This window comes from Onthophagus taurus, chromosome 3 (genome assembly GCF_036711975.1).
Source record: "Onthophagus taurus isolate NC chromosome 3, IU_Otau_3.0, whole genome shotgun sequence".
Taxonomy (NCBI): Eukaryota; Metazoa; Arthropoda; class Insecta; order Coleoptera; family Scarabaeidae; genus Onthophagus; species Onthophagus taurus.
In genome coordinates this window covers 17,491,715-17,510,682 of record NC_091968.1, presented here as the reverse complement: position 1 = coordinate 17,510,682, position 18,968 = coordinate 17,491,715, and the positions used below count along the sequence as shown (strand labels likewise).

Genomic DNA, 18,968 nt, shown 5'->3' with positions numbered 1-18,968 from the left:
AAACCCACCAAGTAACCATTTAGTATCAATCAAGATGTCTTTGAAAATCGTATTTATGTTCTTTTGCCTTTTTGTATGCTGTTTCACCAAAAATCTTCGTAAGTTTAACTATATCAACTTAAAATCTAATGCAATAATCGACATTTTTCAGCATCCTACATTGAAAGGTGCAGTTTATCGGACCCTAAATTACGCGATTGTTTAATTCGTTCCATCGAAAACGCAGTTCCTTCGATAATAAATGGCGACAAAAACTATAAAATATTAAGTATGGTTCCCGTTAATATACCATTCGTTGAAATTCAAGTCGGCGAAGGTTCCAAAATGAAGTTCATCGATACGAATTTTACATGTTTCAAAAGTATGAAAATACAAGATGTAGATTTTGATAAGGAAACGGGAAAGTTCCTTTTGAAATATGTCGAACAAAAATTGGATGCTTCGAGTAATTATGAAATGGACATCAAATTGTTCGGTACAAATATTAAAGGAAATGGACCATCGTTCATTAATTTTGGTGAAATAAATTACTGAAATTTTTGAAATAAAATTATTTATTATTTTTTAGGTAATGCTTTTGTAACTTACACAACTTACTTGAAACCGTTTACTGATAAAAACGGATTGGAACATTATAAAGTTGATAATGGAAAAGTCACATTTAACCCAAAAGAAGCAACTTTTGACTTTCAGAATTTATTCGATGGAAATGAATCTTTAGGTACTATTTAAAGTATTAAAAGGTCGATTTAAATGTTTTAATTGTTCTAGGTGGAGCAATGAATCGTTTATTTAACGAAAACTGGAAAGATCTTTTTGGAATTTTGCAACCAACCGTTGAGAATGTTTTGGCTGGTATTATGGATAATGCTTTTACGAATTACTTAAAGTGGGTACCCAAAAATGCCATTTTTTTGCCTTGAAATAAATCTTTTATGTTATCATTTATTTTATAATGTATATGATTTATACTAAAAATTATATTATAATGAAGCATATTGTATTATAATAATAAGCAATAAACATTGTCATAATTTTGCATAGATGTGTAGTAGATATTAAAGAACCCAAATTGCCACACACATAATAACAAGTTGAAGTAAAAAAGAGTAAATCTGCAGTTAGCAAGTCAATCTTCTTCGATATAATGAAACTGCTCGGCGAATTTCATATTGAAATGAGACACAAAAAATTATTGTTAAGGCTCCTCATTGAAGGAGACTTTAGTATTAAACAAATAACGTTGATTTTGAATCAAGTAAAATACTTTTTACAGTACTCAAACGGGTGCTGTAATGAGACTCCTTACAGCATCCGATGCTGTAATGAGATTTTAGTAACATTTTATGGAACCAGTGCAAGTTGTTGATATTGGGTCATTAATTTTTCTAGTTGTCAATGTGACAATTTTTGTCTATGGATGTTTAAACATGTTCTTAGCATCGAATACAAGGTCCACAATGATGAGGACATTGAACACAGTAATTTCTCTTATTTTGGGATTTGACAGTTTCTAATTGTCAATTTAAATTTCTATTTTCAAGTGTTACGGTGTTACCAACTGCTGCATACCTATTTCACCTATTACCACATATGCCACATGTGCGGTCTACATTGGAGAAACTGGAAGATCAATGAAAACCAGAATTAAAGAACACAAAAATCAACAAAGGTCCAATTTCGGAAGACACCTTATCTTCAACCGAGACCACAAATTTGACGAAAGAGACAATTCCCAATTATTACACCGAATAAATAAAAATAACTTAATTGAGACCTTGGAAAACTATGAAATTAATAAGTTTAAACATAACCATCCAGGACAGACATGTTTGAACGACCAAATAACAACAAACGAAAAACCACTTTGTACATATTTAAAAATGCCGTACACCCCTCCCAAAAAACCCCCAGACGGACGAGGATCTCAAACTACGGTAGCGGTTTGAGTGTCGCAACATTCTGGGTCCTTTGGTTAACTTTAACCACCGGAACTTTATATGTTGAATTTCCAAGTAATGACAAGCGAGAAGCTACATAATGCGAGTTTGTAAATTTGCCTTACACCTCTCCTTTATACAGGGTGTCTCAGCGAGACCGGTCATTAGACGTTTCTGGGGTTCTGGCCAAACAAAAAATTTGAGAATGCAGACTTAAGTATTCTTAAGGACGTCGCCACCTACTCTATTTTTTTTAAATGGAACACCCTGTATATTTTTACATATTTGGATTTGTCTGTTTTGATGGTTTATAAATAACTTTACTTTTTGCAATTTGATTCTGCCGTTCTCGAGTTATTCGATTTTTTCTAGAAAAATCTGCTCCAGCGGACATTTGTTAAAAAAATCATAGAACACTCGATTTTTGAGATATCAATTTAGGATTCAGAACATACTTAAACAACATGATGGAGTATGTTTTGGTGCCGAGAACGGCTGTCTAGATCGTTTGGTCACTTTACTATGACACGTTAACTTTTCGAAATTTGGAAGCACCATAACTTCATTTTTTTAAATAGCACCCCCATATTTTATTACTTGGTCGTCTTCCTCGTCTCATTTTACATCTTTTATATTCTATATGTCCTATGCCTAACATTAATAGTTTGAGAAATAATTAGGGTTTTTTGAAAAATGCTCACATATCATATCGATATTAACCTAGTGTACCATGGAAAACAAATGTTTAATGACTTATTGATAAACGTCAAAGTCTGATTTACGTTGTTTGATGCTTGTGAGTCTAAAACCAGTTAAAATGGATATTAATAACGTAAATAATGTTTATACAAATGAAGAAATCCATAATTTATTTTTTGTGCACGAAAAGTGCGACAAAGTTCTTAGTAGAACTTGCAGAATGTTTAATGAAAATTATCCACATTTATCTCCTATGACAATAGGTAAATTTAGAAGAATAGAAGCAAATTTTTTGCATTTTGGACGAATTAATCACGTGTTAAACTGACCAAAAAATGTAGTAGATAATGCAACGGAAGAGGTGAATACCTTGGCTTATTTCGAGCCCAGTCCCAACACCTCAATTCGAGCTGCCAAAGAAGATCTGGGAATTATACTACGAACTTTGTCGCGCTTTTCATATATCCTATTTTCATGCATAAAAAATAAATTAAGAATTTCTTGATTTGTGTAAATATTACTTTCGTTATTGTTATCGATTTTAACTCATTTCAGTACTAATATTAAGGGACATAACTGATAATTATTAGCTCACATGCATCAAGTGACGTAAACAAGTGAGTCTTTGACAAGAACTCATTGAGAAACTATTAATATATATGGGATATAAAAGATGTAAAATGAGACACCGAAGGTGACTAAGAAATAAAATATGGGGGGTGCCATTTAAAAAAATGAAGTTATGGTGCTTCCAAATTTTGAAAAGTTAACGTGCCATAGTAAAGTGACTAAACGTTCTAGACAGCAGTTCTCGGCACCAAAACATACTCCATCATGTTACTTGAGCATGTTCTCAATCCTAAATTGATATCCCAAAAATCGAGTGTTCTCTGATTTTTTGAACAAATGTCTGTTGGAGCAGATTTTTCTAGAAAAATTCGAATAACTCGAGAACGACCGAATCAAATTGCAAAAAGTAAAGTTATTTATAAACCTTGAAAACAGACAAATCCAAATATGTAAAAATATACAGGGTGTTCCATTTAAAAAAATAAAGTTGGTGGCGACTTCCGGTATAACCGGAAGTGCAAGAAATCTGAAAATATACGAAGAGATCGTAATTGATAATACTTAAGTCTGAGTTCTCAAATTTTTATTTTCGCCAGAACCCCAGAAACGTCTAATGACCGGTCTCGCTGAGACACCCTGTATAACCCCCAGATGGACGAGGATCTCAAACCACGGTAGCAGTTTGAGTTTCGCAACATTCTGGGTCCGTGGCTACCACCGAAATCTCCTATCATCCCTATACATTCCTACCCATATCCTACAAAACCCAATAAAATCTATCCAAAAATTACCCATCTCTTAATTTTTCTATTAAAATAGTTTATTTTTAAATTTCAAATTTAAAAATATAATATAGGCAATTTCAAAACTGATTTTCTATCCTATAACGGTAACAAACACGTGCACACATAATTCCATCTTGTTCGTTGATTTAGACTCGATACGCAATTCTACTAATAATAATAACATAGACAGTTTTCAATAAGGCGCTTTATAGATATTTCAAAATGCAAATTATCACGAGAACTTTAAAATTAAATTGACGTAAGTGTTTTAGAATTTAATATTTAATCTAAAAGATTTTTAATATTTTTAAGTAAAGTAGTTTTTTGTAATAGGAAATTCGAAAGTTCCTGAAGATGGTCTTATAAAAGGACCGAAACCGGTAGAATTTATAACATTACATCCGTTTTAATAAAAGTACAGAAAGATAATAGTATATTAAAAAACAAGTTTCGTAAGACACGCTTGAAATGCACGAATTTAAGTTGAAAAACGAGTGGCGAAGCCACGAGTTTTTTTAATGAATGAGTGCTTTAAGTCTTATGAAACGTGTTTTTTATGCTATTTTTTGTAATTCGCGTTTTTATACTTTTTTTTTAACAAAAATAAAATAAATTTTGGCAATGTAGGGAAATAGGTATGTAGCAGTTGGTAACACCGGAACACTTGAAAATAGAAACTTTGAATTGACAATTAGAAACTGTCAAAACACAAAATATATTCACCTGAAAAAAATTTTTGATGTACACCCCCCAAAATAAGAGAAATTGCTCAGAGTCAATGTCCTCATCATTGTGGACCTTGTATTCGATGCTAAGAACGTGTTTAAACATCCATAGACAAAAATTGTCACATTGACAACTAGAAAAATTAATGACCCAATGTTACCAACTTGAACTGGTTCCATAAAATGTTACTAAAATCTCATTACAGCATCGGATGCTGTAAGGAGTCTCATTACAGCACTCGTTTGAGTACTGTTATACTTCCATTACCGTAGCGAATTACAAAAAAGTATTTTACTTGATTCAAAATAAAAATAAAATGGAAAGAAATAATGATTGCAGCAATAAATAACGTTGAGTTCGCTGTTGATAATGCCTGGTAAAAGCAGTAAATTTCTGTGTTATTTTTCTTGTTGTTGTGCTATCACAACATTGTTCACTGCTGTACATAATAATCCTGCTGTACTTCTTGAAAACCACGTCCTAGTAAACCGTATCATCTTTCGTTCCTCATTATATGACCGAGGTATTAGATGAGAGGATTAGAATAAATTACTTTACGATCTTTCTTCATTCTTCGACAGACTGCTTCATTTGATACATGTCCCATGAAATTATTGAAATTCGGTGATAAAGCAACATTTCAAATGCTGCCAATTCTTTGGTAGCTACTTCGGTCAAGGTTCATGATTCTACTCGATACAGCGAGACAGAAAAGACGTAACGACGGAGGAGTCTGATTTTTGTAGTTAGCGTAAGGAATCGGCTCCTAAAAACTGACGCCATTTTGATAAATACGGCTTTTGCTTTCTCTATTCTACTACGAACCTCTTGTGAGTGGTCCTCTTGGTCGTTAAGTATAGTTCCTAGATAAGTGTATTTGTTGACTACCAGAATTTGTTGTTAATTAGCAATCTTCCCCTTGCTTATGATCATATACTTCGTTATGTCAACATTTATATCGAGTCTACACCTCGCAATCTATCAGACTATTTGCCATAATAACTGTATCGTCAGCATAGCGGATGTTATTCAGTCCTTTCCCATTTACAGATATTCCTAGTAACTGGCACATGAAACTAATAGTTCTATATTCTTCACATCCCTTAGCCCTTGGCTAAAAGACAAATTCTGACGCCAACTACACCTTCTGTATTTCGCCCGTTTCATAGATGGAGTTGAACATACTTGTCATCTGTTTAATTGCAGATTAGTCAAGAAGGTTTCAAACATCCGATCTAAGGATATCTGGACCGAGGTTCTTCCCTCTTTCAGTTGTTGCATTGCAGATAGTAGTTCTTCAGTAATTATGGCAGGTCCTGATTCATCTATTTTACGTGGCGGATGTTGTCATGCGTCTTGAAATAACTTAGCGAAGTAGGTAGCCACTGTCTTTGTTTTATCTTGTTTCTCTATGGTTACTTTTCCGTGATTGCCGATCAACTTACATGTTGTTTTGGGTTTTGAGGCATTAAAAATAGGCTGATCCTATTTTTAGAGCCTCTGCTTCCTCTAGTATTCCCTTCATTTTAATTTCCTTAATCTTTCTTTGTATTTACATGTGGATTTCCCAATACTTAGGTGTATCTTTCTGTCATCCATGTTTTTCAATTCCCGCTTTGGCGTAGTCTTAAGAATTTTTGGTGTTTAATTACATGTTTTAGTTTTTCAAGTTCCGAGCCAACATCTCCGCCGCCCTTTCATCTTGTGTGTGTTCTGCCAAGTAGTGTCTTACTTCTGCCTTCGTGTTCGGATCTTTCAGTTTTCGCATATCGTATTTGATCTTGTTTCCTGGTTAATGAGTCCTTTTTAGTTTCAGTTTCAGGTTTCAATGTACCAAATACGGTAGTGTAGTCCAACGCTATGTCTGCCCCAGGATAGGTTTTAACAGATGAAAAAAATAGTTTTGGTATCGATATAGAACTATATGTTCCCTGCAGTCTAGTGGGGATCCATGTGTACAACCTTCTTGGTGGTAGTTTAAATTTTTTACCATATTTTTTGTCCACAAGTATTGCTAATCGGTCTCCACGATCGTTTCTCTCACCCAGCTTATAAGGTCCAAAAGACACTCCTTCCTTTCCCTTACTTATCTTGGGACAATATCTTATGTTTGGGGAGTCTGTCATATATCTACTATTTCGTTGTAAAATTTTTCGACTACCTCGTCACTTTTGTCTGCTGTGGTACTAGAATGATGTTTATCGGTGCGAGACTAAGATTGATTTGTAGTAGCAGGACTCTTTTCGACATAGGCACAACATTTGTGACATATTTTGGTCACATTGTCCTCTACCCGACCATCTCATCTTACTAATACACACGACTTTTATATGTAAGCTATCCATTTCTTTAATGATAGTATGAACTTTTCCAGCTTGATAAATGAATGTGGTCTCGCATTCCACGTTGCTATATTGCAAGGGTTTCGCAGACTAACGACATTGGGAGGCCTCGCAAACTTTAACTTTTCCTCCCCTGCATGATGATACTACTAGGAATTTAAGTAAGAGTTTAATACGGTGATATCTCAGTTCATTCGGCTTTGGAGCCAATTTCTCAGCCCCATGATAAAATGGTGCCCTAACTCTTTCATTGAAGTTAAGGCCATAAGGCATTTCCTAACTTCTCAAGATATTTAGGAAGCAATAAGTTCTAATTAATATCGCAAACTGTAATTTATCATTCTGGTGGTGAGCATCCTTATTGGCCCACACACAACACTTGATCTGCGATCAAAGAGACTAATGTGGGGTTGTATAAAGCCATCCAATCAATTGATCAGCCAACATAGTCAAAAGAAGTTTCTTAAGCAATTAAGGACTACATGATGACTTCTATATTAAATGGGTCTACGAAGTAATCCAAGATTTTGCAGCTAAGCATGTAAAAAGACTGTTCGTAGAAAGAATCAGGTTACTTGTTTCGGTGATTTTTACCAACTGAAAAATATTTGTGAAATTATCTCAAACGTAATAAGTAGAGTAGCAGATATTATTACGATTGTGAAACTGTACACTTTTTAATGATGTGTCTTTTTACGGTCTAATATTGGTGCTTCTGGTAATCTCAACATGGTTTGAAAGATTTTTATTGAAACGATTAAAATCAATAATAGAAAGAAGAAAACTGAACTATATATATATTTTTGTAAATATTTAAAAGTAAAGCTGAAAGAAATGTACACAGATCTAGGGCATATCAAAGCTAAAGTGTCCCAAGGAAGCGTATTAGCCTGATCCTGTGCCTTTTGTATACCTGTGACATTCCAGAGTTAGAACAAGACACAATTGTCACTTTCGCAGATGACACAGCCATTCTAGCAGGAGGAGACACTAGCAAAGGAGCGATTGTAATTGGAAGCTGCAAATATCAGTAAATAAAGTAAGTTTATGGACCAGATACCATCAGAGGCTTATGAAGAGTTTAGTGAGAAGACACATTATAGCCCGCTTTGGCAGCGCCTGGTGCAACAAACAGTTTATTCTTTTCAATTAAATCTACTTAAATTAATTTGAATTGGCTTGCGAATTAAGTAAAAATTACTGTCTTGGCTTGTAAATTGTGGTATCTTGGGACTACTTCAGATAATTCGAGTGGGCCCTCTGCTGTTAGTAGTCTCACTTTCTACGTTCTCATGAAGAAAACTAATGCACGTTCGCATCCCTATCTTTGCCGTAGGGGCAAAGGTGTGAATTTTTCATGGAAAACGTAAAATTTATTTTCATAAAAATCAAAGGCAGCAACAACCTATATCCGGAGAATACCCGTCAGTACATTCCTAGGGTATATACACCTTCTTATTTGCCATATGGATAGAATTGTAAACTTGGTATCGTTATATTGTATTGTAAACAAGGTGTCAACCATATTCCTATGAGAAAGTGTTTTAACATAATTTCGAATTAGTTGTATTTTATTTACAATATAAAAAAAAATGTTGAAAAAATGAAATCAACATCAGATGTTAAGGGTTTGCTTAAAGAAGTTAATGGTTTATGAATTAATAAGTAGACACTTTTCTTTATTATATATGGAAATTCCAGATTAATTATCCAAGAAATAAACTTTTCATGAATTTTTAAAGTTAACTGCAAAACCAATGAAATTGATGAAATTATAAAAGATTCAGCAAGTTTGAAAATTTATTCCTTAAAAACATAGAGAAACTGTTTCTTCCATCAAAAAGTAGTCACCTTTCAGTATTTTGTTTGGAAATTACATATAATTTTTCTAAGAAATACATTTTTCATGAATTAAACTCCAAAACTAATGAAATTGATAAAAAAATAGGTGACTGAACATTTATTTCACAAAAACGAATCATAATTTTTGAATCTTTGAAAATATATTTTTCAAAAACTAATCGGAATTTTTAAAAACGTTTTCTTCCACCAAAAAGTAGACACTTTTCTTTATTATACAGGGTCATCCACGACGACCGTTCATTAGAACTTTATAGGGTTCTAGCCAAAACAAAAATTTGAAAATTCAGATTTAAGTATTATTAATTGCGTTCTCTTCGACTAAAATATTTTCAGATTTGTAGCACTTCCGGTTATACCGGAAGTCGCCACCTACTTTATTTTTTTAAATGGAACACCCTATATATTTTTACATATTTGGATTTGTCTGTTTTCAAGGTTTATGAATAACTTTAATTTTTGCAATTTGATTCGGCCGTTCTCGAGTTATTCGATTTTTTCTAGAAAAATCTACTCCAGCAGACATTTGTTAAAAAAATTAGAGAACACTCGATTTTTGGGATATCAATTTAGGATTCAGAACATGCGTAAGCAACATGATGGAGTATGTTTTGGTGCCGAGTACAGCCGTCTAGAACGTTTGGTCACTTTACTACGGCACGTTAACTTTTCGAAATTTGGAAATACCATAACTTCATTTTTTTAAATGGCACCCCCCATATTTTATTACTTAGTCGTCTTCGATGTCTCATTTTACATCTTTTATATCCCATATGTCCTATACCTAACATTTATAGTTTGGGAGATAATTAGGGTTTTTTTGAAAAATGCACACATATATCGATATTTAACCTAGTGTGACCTAGTGAATAACCATATGAAGTAGCCTTTTGAAAATTTGCAGACTTCTGATGTTTGATGCCAGCTTTTTAGTAAAATATTTTCAGGTTGCGGGTACTTGCGGTTACACCGGAAAAGGTGACAATTTTCATATTTCAAATGGAACACCCTGTATTTCATTACATTTTTGAAATTTTTGTTCAATTTTAGGCCATTTGTATGTTGCAGCCGACACGTATACGCAATTATTTGGTTACACTCTCCATAAATTATTATCAAATTCAAATAATCCTCATTACTAAATTCCAAATATGGCATTTCTTGAGAACAGATCACTATAAAAAGTAACCTAGTCATCACACCAACAGAAATAAACCATAGCTTCAGCAAATGTCAAACTGTTTACTCTTTCCTTACTGATCCTCTGCTAATACATAACCACAACAACATTCCAAAACACCAAATTTTTTTTTCGGCGGTCAAACTAGATGATTTATAAATTATGAAGTAGTAACGTTGTAGTTGACATTTTTGATTGAAAAATGTAATAAAACTCAGGGTGTTCCAAAATTGTAACCTCTTCCGGTGTAACCGCAAGTACCCGGAACCTGAAAATAGTTTAGATAAAAAGCTGGCATCAAACATCACAAGTCTGCAAATTTTCAAACCTGCACTTCATTCGATTATTCACTAGGTCGCACTAGGTGCATTTTTCAAAAAACCGTAATTATCTCCCAAACTATAAATGTTAGGTATAGAACATATGGGATATAAAAGATGTAAAAAGAGACACCGAAGACGACTAAGTAATAAAATATGGGGGGTGCCATTTAAAAAAATTAAGTTATGGTACTTCCAAGTTTCGAAAAAGTAACGTGCCATAGTAAAGTGACCAAATGTTCTAGACAGCCATACTCGGCATCAAAACATACTCCATCATGTTGCTTAAGCATATTCTGAATCCTAAATTGATATCCCAAAAATCGAGTGTTCTCTGATTTTTTGAACAAATGTCTGCTGGAGCAGATTTTTCTAGAAAAATTCGAATAACTCGAGAACGGCCAAATCAAATTGCAAAAAGTAAAGTCATTCATAAACCTTGAAAACAGACAAATCCAAATATGTAAAAATATACAGGGTGTTCCATTTAACAAAATACAGTAGGTCGCGACTTCCGGTATAACCGGAAGTGTTAGATATCTGAAATTATTTTAGTCGAAGAGAACGCAATTGATAATACTTAAATCTGAATTTTCAAATTTTTATTTTGGCCAGAACCCTGTAAAGTTCTAATGGTCGGTCGTCGTGGATGACCCGTATATGGAAATTCCACATAAATTATCCAAGAAATACATGTTTCATGATTTTTTTAAGTTAACACAAAACTTAATAAAACTAAATGAGCATCTTTAAAAATATATTCTTCAAAAACTAAACGCAATTTTGAGAAACGGTTTCTTTCATTAAAAAGTAGACAATTTTTTCTATTATAGATGGAAATTACACATCAATAATCCAAGAAATACATTTTTCATGAATTGTTAAAGTTAACTCCAAAATCAATCAAATTAAAAAGAAATGAGGATCTTTGAAAATATATTTTTAAAAAACTAATCGGAATTTTTAAAAACGTGTTCTTCCACCAAAAAGTAGACACTTTTCTTTATTATATATGGAAATTCCACATAAATTATCCAAAAAATACATGTTTCATGCATTTTTTAAGTTAAGACAAAACTTAATACAACTAAATGAGCATCTTTAAAAATATATTCTTCAAAAACTAAACATAATTTTGAGAAACGGTTTCTTTCACTAAAAAGTAGACACTTTTTTCTATTCTAACTGCAAATTCCACAATAATTATCCTAGAAATATATTTTTCATGGATTGTTAAAGTTAACTCCAAAATCAATAAAATTTAAAAGAAATGAGGATCTTTGAAAATATATTTTTAAAAAACTAATCGGAATTTTTAAAAACGTGTTCTTCCACCAAAAAGTAGACACTTTTCTTTATTATATATGGAAATTCCACATAAATTATCAAAGAAATACATTTTTCATGAATTTTTAAAGTTAACTCCACAACTGATAAAACTATAAAAAATTGAGCAAATTTGAAAATTTATTCCTCAAAAATTAAACATAATATTGAGAAACGGTTTCTTCCATCAAAAAGTAGACACTTTACCGTATTATGTTTGGAAATTACAAATAATTTTTTTAAGAAATAATTTTTTTATGAATTAAATTCCAGAACTAATGAAATTGATGAGAAAAATGGGTGATTTTGAACATTTATTTCTCAAAAATGAATCATAATTTTAAGAAGCAGTTTCTTTCACTAAAAAGTAGACTTTTTTCTATTATACATGGAAATTCCACATTAATTATCCAAGAAATACATTTTTCATGAATTTTTAAAGTTAAGACAAAGCTTAATAAAACCAAATAAATATCTTTGAAATATATATTCTTCAAAAACTAAACATAATTGTGAGAAACGGTTTCTTTCACTAAAAAGCAGACACTTCTTTTTATTATAACTGCAAATTACATATTAATTATCCAAGAAATACATTTTACATGAATTGTTAAGGTTAACTCCAAAATCAATAAAATTTAAAAGAAATGAACATCTTTGAAAATATATTTTTCAAAAACTAATCGGAATTTTTAAAAACGTTTTCTTCCACCAAAAAGTATAGACCTTTCCTTATTATATATGGAAATTCCACATAAATTATCAAAGAAATACATTTTTCGTGAATTTTTTAAGTTAACTCCAAAACTGATAAAACTATAAAAATCGAGCAACTTTGAAAATTTATTCCTCAAAAACTAATCATAATTTTGAGAAACGGTTTCTTCCACTAAAAAGTAGACATGTTTCTTTATTATATTTGGAAATTCCAGATTAAGTATCCAAGAAATACATTTATCATGAATTTTTTAAACAATCAAGCTTTTAATTGTCTCAACTGAACTACATTTTTGGGAGGTGAAACAAACTCTGTTCTAACTAGCTTAAATCAAAGTCTTGGGCTCTCACACACTTCAAACTGTCCGGAAGATCACCACAAAAGAGCTGGGATAGGAGTATATTCACTTATAGATAATTATAAACATTTTATTTATTAACATAAACTTATTAACGTTACACAATAAAATCACTTCCTTAACGCTTCTAATATACACTTTAAAACAGTTTCATTGTTAAACGCAATAATTCCACCTTCATTACAACACTGCAGCAATTTATTTTCACCATTACAAACATCGTAACAAATAGGAATTACATTTCCTTTGATTGCTTCTTGATAATTTATAATACCACCATTCATCGAACTTAAAATCGCTTGAGGGGCGCAAGTATCCCATTTAAAAGTTGAGTTTTTACTCAAAATATAAGCGTCCACTTCACCTAATATAACCAATAAAGATTTGTAACCTGCACCGGCGGCTTCAACCAATTCAAATCCAGCGGTTCTTAATTTTTCTTTGATATCCGGATTTTCAGAGGAACTCAAACAAATTCGATTTGTACTTAGATTTTGGGATGTTTTTAAAGAATTTTGATTATTAAACGACCAAAATCGTCGTCCTAATTGTTGATTTTCTTCAAAAAAGGGTTGGTTAATAATCCCGCTGATTGGGTTTCCGGTTTTTTTATTAAAAATTCCGATTAAAACGGTGACACATTTTAATCCGGTGGTGTAAATATTGGAGTTAGATAGTTTTTCGATTCCGTTTATGTATTCAGCCGTTGAGTCAATCGGATCTATCCAAATTGCGAAATCTTCAATGTTTTCGGAAATTATTGGTAAATCAATTTTTAAATCGATTTCTTCATGAATTATTTCTGCCAATAAATCAGCTGCTTCTTCATCGTTATTTAAAACTTTAATTAATAACTTTTTGGTTTCTTCGGCCGTTTTTAATACTTTAACACAAATTTTTTCGCCCAATTTGTTTTCAAAAACGTTGTTTTCCTCGCCGAAAATCGAATCTGTTATTTCTGGAAACTAAATTTTAATTAAATTTCTATTTAATTAGATTAAATCTAAAAACTTTTATCTTACTTTATTTCCTACGTCATGTTTAACCATTTCCTGTATTAAAACGTCCGCTAAAGTTTTGAAATCGTCCACAAACCTCGGATTTGCTTCATCCGTTCCTTTTTCCTGCACCAACAATTTAAACAGATGCTGATTTTGTCGACACGTCCGCGCGATATTTGCCGCTTTTTCCGAAACGATCAATAAACTTTCTAAAATACTCATGTTTATTTTTCTTTTCGTATTAACACCGAACTATGTTGACCATGTTTATCGTTAAATTTAATTTAATATTTCCCTGTAACCTTTTTTTATAGTGGTGAAGTCGTTGAAGTGTTGTTGAGAATATTGATTCGCAAGAAATGGAGACTCCGTTTTTGAATGAACATGCGCGTTGAGATACAAGGTCAATTGATGAATGAAATAGGGAACGAAATGAAACCGCAAATGTGCGTCTGTCGTAACAACAGTTGTTTGTATTAGTTTTGTAAGTGTTGGAACTCGAATGACGTACATTTTTTTCTATGGCTTGAGGTTAAAAATAGAGCGAAAAAAAATTTCTTATTGTTTTATTATTTACTTTTTTTTTGACGAAATGAATTTAAAAGATATATATAATTATATATTTTTAGAGAGGCGTTGCATATATTTTGAATTTCGAAATCTGGTTTTGAAGGAACTGGAATTATCCACGCTTTGCCAAAAATTGTGTCATGGAAGGTTGCAACTTCAGGTGCAAGTTATAGAAAATATACTTAAACTGTTACTTCTGATCTGCAAAAATCCAAACTCCAAAATAAGCACAAATTTTGCACCTAATAGAAAAGATCGCAGTAGAAAGAAACAGAATATAAATGCTTCTGTTACGTGACTTTTTTTACCAAACTATAATTACACAAAAAAATTCTTTAGTGTCTGTTGGAAAAAAATATTGGTGGAGTTGATGGCCGCTTGAATTCTAGCCGGCGGGGAATAAGTTCGTACAAATAAAATGTATTCAATGAGCGCCACGTAGTTTAACAATTTTACATCCACCCGCATCAAATTATTGTTGAGTAAAACTACGAAACTTTGTTTTGACATCAAAATAACTTTAATGATAGAAAAATTAATCTTTACTAATAATTAAGAAATAATACAAAAGCAATAGTATAAATTTATCAAAAACGAAATTAAAATAAAAAGTGTAAAAACGAAATGTGAGCGACCTCAGTTAATAGATTTGAAAATTTTTTTCTTTAACTTCAGGTTTAAGGTCAACCAAAAAAAAGGACTAAATTTTTAAAACATCAATATTTTGAAACTTTTATTGTTTCTTCTTCAGGATGATTCGGTTCTACAACAAATTAAAAATTATGTTTAAAGTCAAGTACAGTAAAAAAATTTACTTAGGCCCGCTTTTACCACCTCTAGTTAAACTGGTCGTTAGTCTAACTATCGGATAACGTTTATCTATTAGTTAACTGCGAAACGACTTTTACCATTTCGATCTAACTAATGGATAGGCTATCTAGTAGTTAACGTAAAAATCTAGGAGAATATTATAATGACTGTTGGTGGCTACGTGTAAAAGAGGCATTACTCCTTTGTCCGTCGGCAATGGTCGGTAATTCTTGAGTAATTCGGCAAGAAGTATCTTCGACCGATAACCGTGGGAGGCAAATTTAAAACGATCTATTCGGGGTGAACGGTCAAATAAGCACAGGAACAACTTTTTACAATTTGTTAATATATTTCGGTTGTCGAATTACAACCTTCATCAGAGCGAATTACATTTGCTGTTAAAGAGAAAAAAATTTTCTTAAAATGGTACAAGTTTTACAAAATAAATTGAAAAACTTACTTGTTTATGAAGTGGATAAACCAAAAACGTTATTGAACACATTACATAGAAATTATTGCGTTTAATTAAATTAAAATGTGGAATTAAAAGTTAAAATCATTGAGACGAACGAGTTACACGTTAAAATTTTACTTTCGTTTTTTCTTTTTTAGATTCTGAAATTCTAGTTTTATTTGAACAAAACTGGAACAATACGCCCAGCGCATGCGTTAAAATATAAAGAGAAAACTGTAATTGAAATTCAAAATTTAAAATTCAAATTGATGATAAAAGTTAACATAACAAAATTTGAAGTAACCCTAGCGATACAAATTCACATTCTGCACACAATTTTAGATTGTTTAAATTAAATAACAGTTTTAAAATATTAAATTTGTTAAAAAGTTAATCATTAAGTGTTGGAAAAATTTTATATAAACAGAAAAAACCAAATGTCTAGGGGGCCAGCCTATTCTTGCTTTTGTCATTAGAAATGATGTAAGCATAAATGTTGCTTAAGGATTGTGTATCAGTTTTGAAGTTAATTGAGTCATCAGTGTAGTTAATGTAAAAAAACTTAATTAGAGATTTAAACGTAGAACAGAAAAACTTAGCTATAACAAACGTTATAACCAATTTCCAATCAGACAGGGAAACATATGATGGGTTGCACAACAGAATTTTTTCAATGCTAAAATCCACAAAAAATTACATTAGAGATAATCCTAATACTATCATTACTAAGGCCGATAAAGGGGCAACAACAGTGATAATGGACAAAACTGATTATATAAATAAAGCTATCGCAATGCTTAGTGATAATGAAGTATACAAAGTTATTGAAAAAGACCCATTGAATAACATTCAAAAACAAATTAACACCTTTATTAAATGTATACAATCACAAAAATTCATTAATGACATCGAAGCTAAAAAATTAAAAACATATAATTCAGGCTTGGCCAAAGCGTATTTTCTTCCAAAAATCCATAAGGAAGATAACCCTTTGAGACCTATTATTTCTTCTGTGGGCACCCCTTCCTATGAATTGTCTGGTTACATGGCAAACATACTAAGCTTAGCTTTTAACGACAGAACTGATTATAATATCAAAAACACTTTTCAATTTGTTAACGATTATAACGGTTACAAGCTGCCACGGGATTACATACTGATTTCCCTTGACGTTAGCAGCTTATTTACGGTGATTCCTTTGGACTTGGTCAATAAAATTATAGAGGAAAAATGGGATTTAGTAGCGGACCAGTGTGGTTGGGATAAGAACACGTTTTTGTTGAGTTTGAAATTAATCTTTGAAGCTTTAGTCTTTACTTTTAATGGAACAATCTACCGTCAAATTGAAGGAACCCCTATGGGCTCCAAAATCTCTTCGATACTGGCTCTGATAGTGATGGACCACGTCATTGATAACATTTAAAAAAAAAATAACATTAACTTCAGAATTAATTTCATTAAAAAATATGTAGACGATCTAATTTTGGGTGTCCACAAAGACGATGCAGTAGCAATTTTAAATCAATTTAACAGTTTCCACCCTAGCATACAATTCACACTTGATCACGAAGTCGACGGGGGGTTACCCTTTCTTGACACTAAAGTCATCAGAAACGTGGATAACTCGATCGTTTTTGATTGGTATAGAAAGCCTACTTATTCTGGCAGATATTTAAACTTTCATTCAAACCATACCTTTGGCCACAAGATAGCAACAGTTTTGACAATGAAACATAGAATAATGCATATTAGTGATCGGAGGTTCCTTGATGAAAATTTGAGATTTTTAAGGAATGCCTTTTTTAATAATGGGTATCCCCCAAAACTTGTTAATAAATTGTTATTCTCTACCAACATCTTAAATACAGCAACAAACACAACTGAACAGATTGTTAAATATCGTAAAATTCCTTACGTGAAAAAATTAAAAAAGTCTTTAAGAATATTGACAACATCAAAGTTGTGGATTGTTACGAATCAAAGGTGTATTTGAAGATAAACAGGAATTTGTTATATGACAAAATGAATCAACATCGTCAACAAAATACTGTCGACCAGTAAAAATAATTTTTCATAAAGAAACAAAAGAATTTGTCAAAAATGAAATTGAAAACATTAAAAAACAAATAGATGAACCAAATAGATCGCTACTGAATTTCAAACAAATCTGATACCGTGTTATTCCTTATTTTCTTTAACCATGATTGATGGTAAAATTTGCAGCTGGTTATCTGATACGCCCGGTCAAAACTGTCACCTTTGTGGAGCTTCTCCGAAGCAAATGAATGACGTAGATGTCGTATTAAAACGAGTGATAAAAGAAGATAAGTTGGAATATGGAATTTCAAGCCTCCATGCGTGGATAAAAGCGTTTGAGTGCATTTTACATATTGCATACAGATTAGAGATATGTAAATGGCAAGTCAGGAAAGAAGATAAGGAAAAAGCAGAAACAAGAAAGAAAGAAATACAAGAAAAATTTCGTCGTAACATGGGTCTTCTGGTTGATATGCCTAAGCCAGGTTTTGGGACAACCAATGACGGCAATACAGCCAGACGTTTTTTCAGAAGTCCTGAATTAGCTTCTGAAAATTTTATAAAACGAATAAGTGCCATTTTAATTACCATTTCCTGTGGTTTCGAAGTAAATAGCGTACTATTCAAAACTTATTAATAAATATAGACAGTTCTTTTCGCGTAAATTCACTCGGCAGCAGACACTCGAGGATATGATGCACCTGCTACTCGTATCATCCGATCCACTAATTAGTAGTTTGCGACCATCACAACCTAAGAAAAGTAGCACTTTGCCATCAGAAGTTAAAAAAATGATTAAATGTAGTATAAATGATAGTAGTGAAAGTGAATCTTATAATAGTGACATACACAATAACTAAAAATAAAAAGCGTTTTTTTATATTTTCAGTTACATGTTACACTTTAAAAACTGGTATTGTTTGATTAAGTGTAAATATATCAAAAACCATTGCCTTAAAGCGTTTCTTCGTTTATTTATACTTTGTACGTTAATTTTCTTTTATTTTAGTACTTTTTCAGTAATATATCCTTCAATATTTACAAACTACTATACAAAGTACTATTCTATCTTTTCGTAAACTTTTCAAAAGTTAATTATACATATATTTTATCATACAAAATAATTTCGCTCGCTTAGATCGACAAAAGTGACCACTGTGCGTCGTATACAACATTTCATCATAAAGGGATTAACAATCATCGTACACATAATATCAAAGTTGAGAAACGTCTTAGTGAAATTTGCGGATTTGAACAGTGGATTGTTAGATT

General features: G+C 31.9%; 3 protein-coding genes across 3 annotated transcripts; 2 read left to right on the top strand and 1 right to left on the bottom strand.

Annotated features, from left to right (window-relative positions):
* On the top strand, positions 1–1,009 carry LOC111418327 (protein takeout-like). The gene is made up of 4 exons (XM_023050841.2): positions 1–98; positions 152–517; positions 569–721; positions 772–1,009. Exons 1-4 carry the CDS (start codon positions 35–37, stop codon positions 921–923), a joined length of 735 nt encoding a protein of 244 aa, XP_022906609.2. The 5' UTR covers positions 1–34; the 3' UTR covers positions 924–1,009.
* An 11,871-nt stretch (positions 1,010–12,880) lies between these two features.
* Positions 12,881–14,169, bottom strand: LOC111422312 (inositol polyphosphate 1-phosphatase). The gene is made up of 2 exons (XM_023055518.2): positions 13,847–14,169; positions 12,881–13,789 (listed from the first exon to the last, which is right to left on the bottom strand). The coding sequence occupies exons 1-2, from the start codon at positions 14,045–14,047 to the stop codon at positions 12,935–12,937; spliced, it is 1,056 nt and encodes a 351-aa protein (XP_022911286.1). The 5' UTR covers positions 14,048–14,169; the 3' UTR covers positions 12,881–12,934.
* Positions 14,170–16,416: 2,247 nt separating this feature from the next.
* Positions 16,417–17,082, top strand: LOC139429494 (uncharacterized). The gene has a single exon (XM_071195262.1). It carries the CDS (start codon positions 16,417–16,419, stop codon positions 17,080–17,082), a length of 666 nt encoding a protein of 221 aa, XP_071051363.1.
* The last annotated feature ends 1,886 nt before the right edge of the window (positions 17,083–18,968 follow it).

Excerpts from the sequence above, each read along its gene's own strand:
- LOC111418327 (XM_023050841.2), top strand. The coding sequence starts at position 35 with ATGTCTTTGAAAATCGTATTTATGTTCTTTTGCCTTTTTGTATGCTGT. Across the intron at positions 518-568 it reads ACCATCGTTCATTAATTTTG|GTAATGCTTTTGTAACTTAC; the intron begins GTGAAATAAATT and ends ATTATTTTTTAG. Across the intron at positions 722-771 it reads CGATGGAAATGAATCTTTAG|GTGGAGCAATGAATCGTTTA; the intron begins GTACTATTTAAA and ends TAATTGTTCTAG.
- LOC111422312 (XM_023055518.2), bottom strand. The coding sequence starts at position 14,047 with ATGAGTATTTTAGAAAGTTTATTGATCGTTTCGGAAAAAGCGGCAAAT. Across the intron at positions 13,790-13,846 it reads AACATGACGTAGGAAATAAA|TTTCCAGAAATAACAGATTC; the intron begins GTAAGATAAAAG and ends ATTAAAATTTAG.
- LOC139429494 (XM_071195262.1), top strand. The coding sequence starts at position 16,417 with ATGGACAAAACTGATTATATAAATAAAGCTATCGCAATGCTTAGTGAT.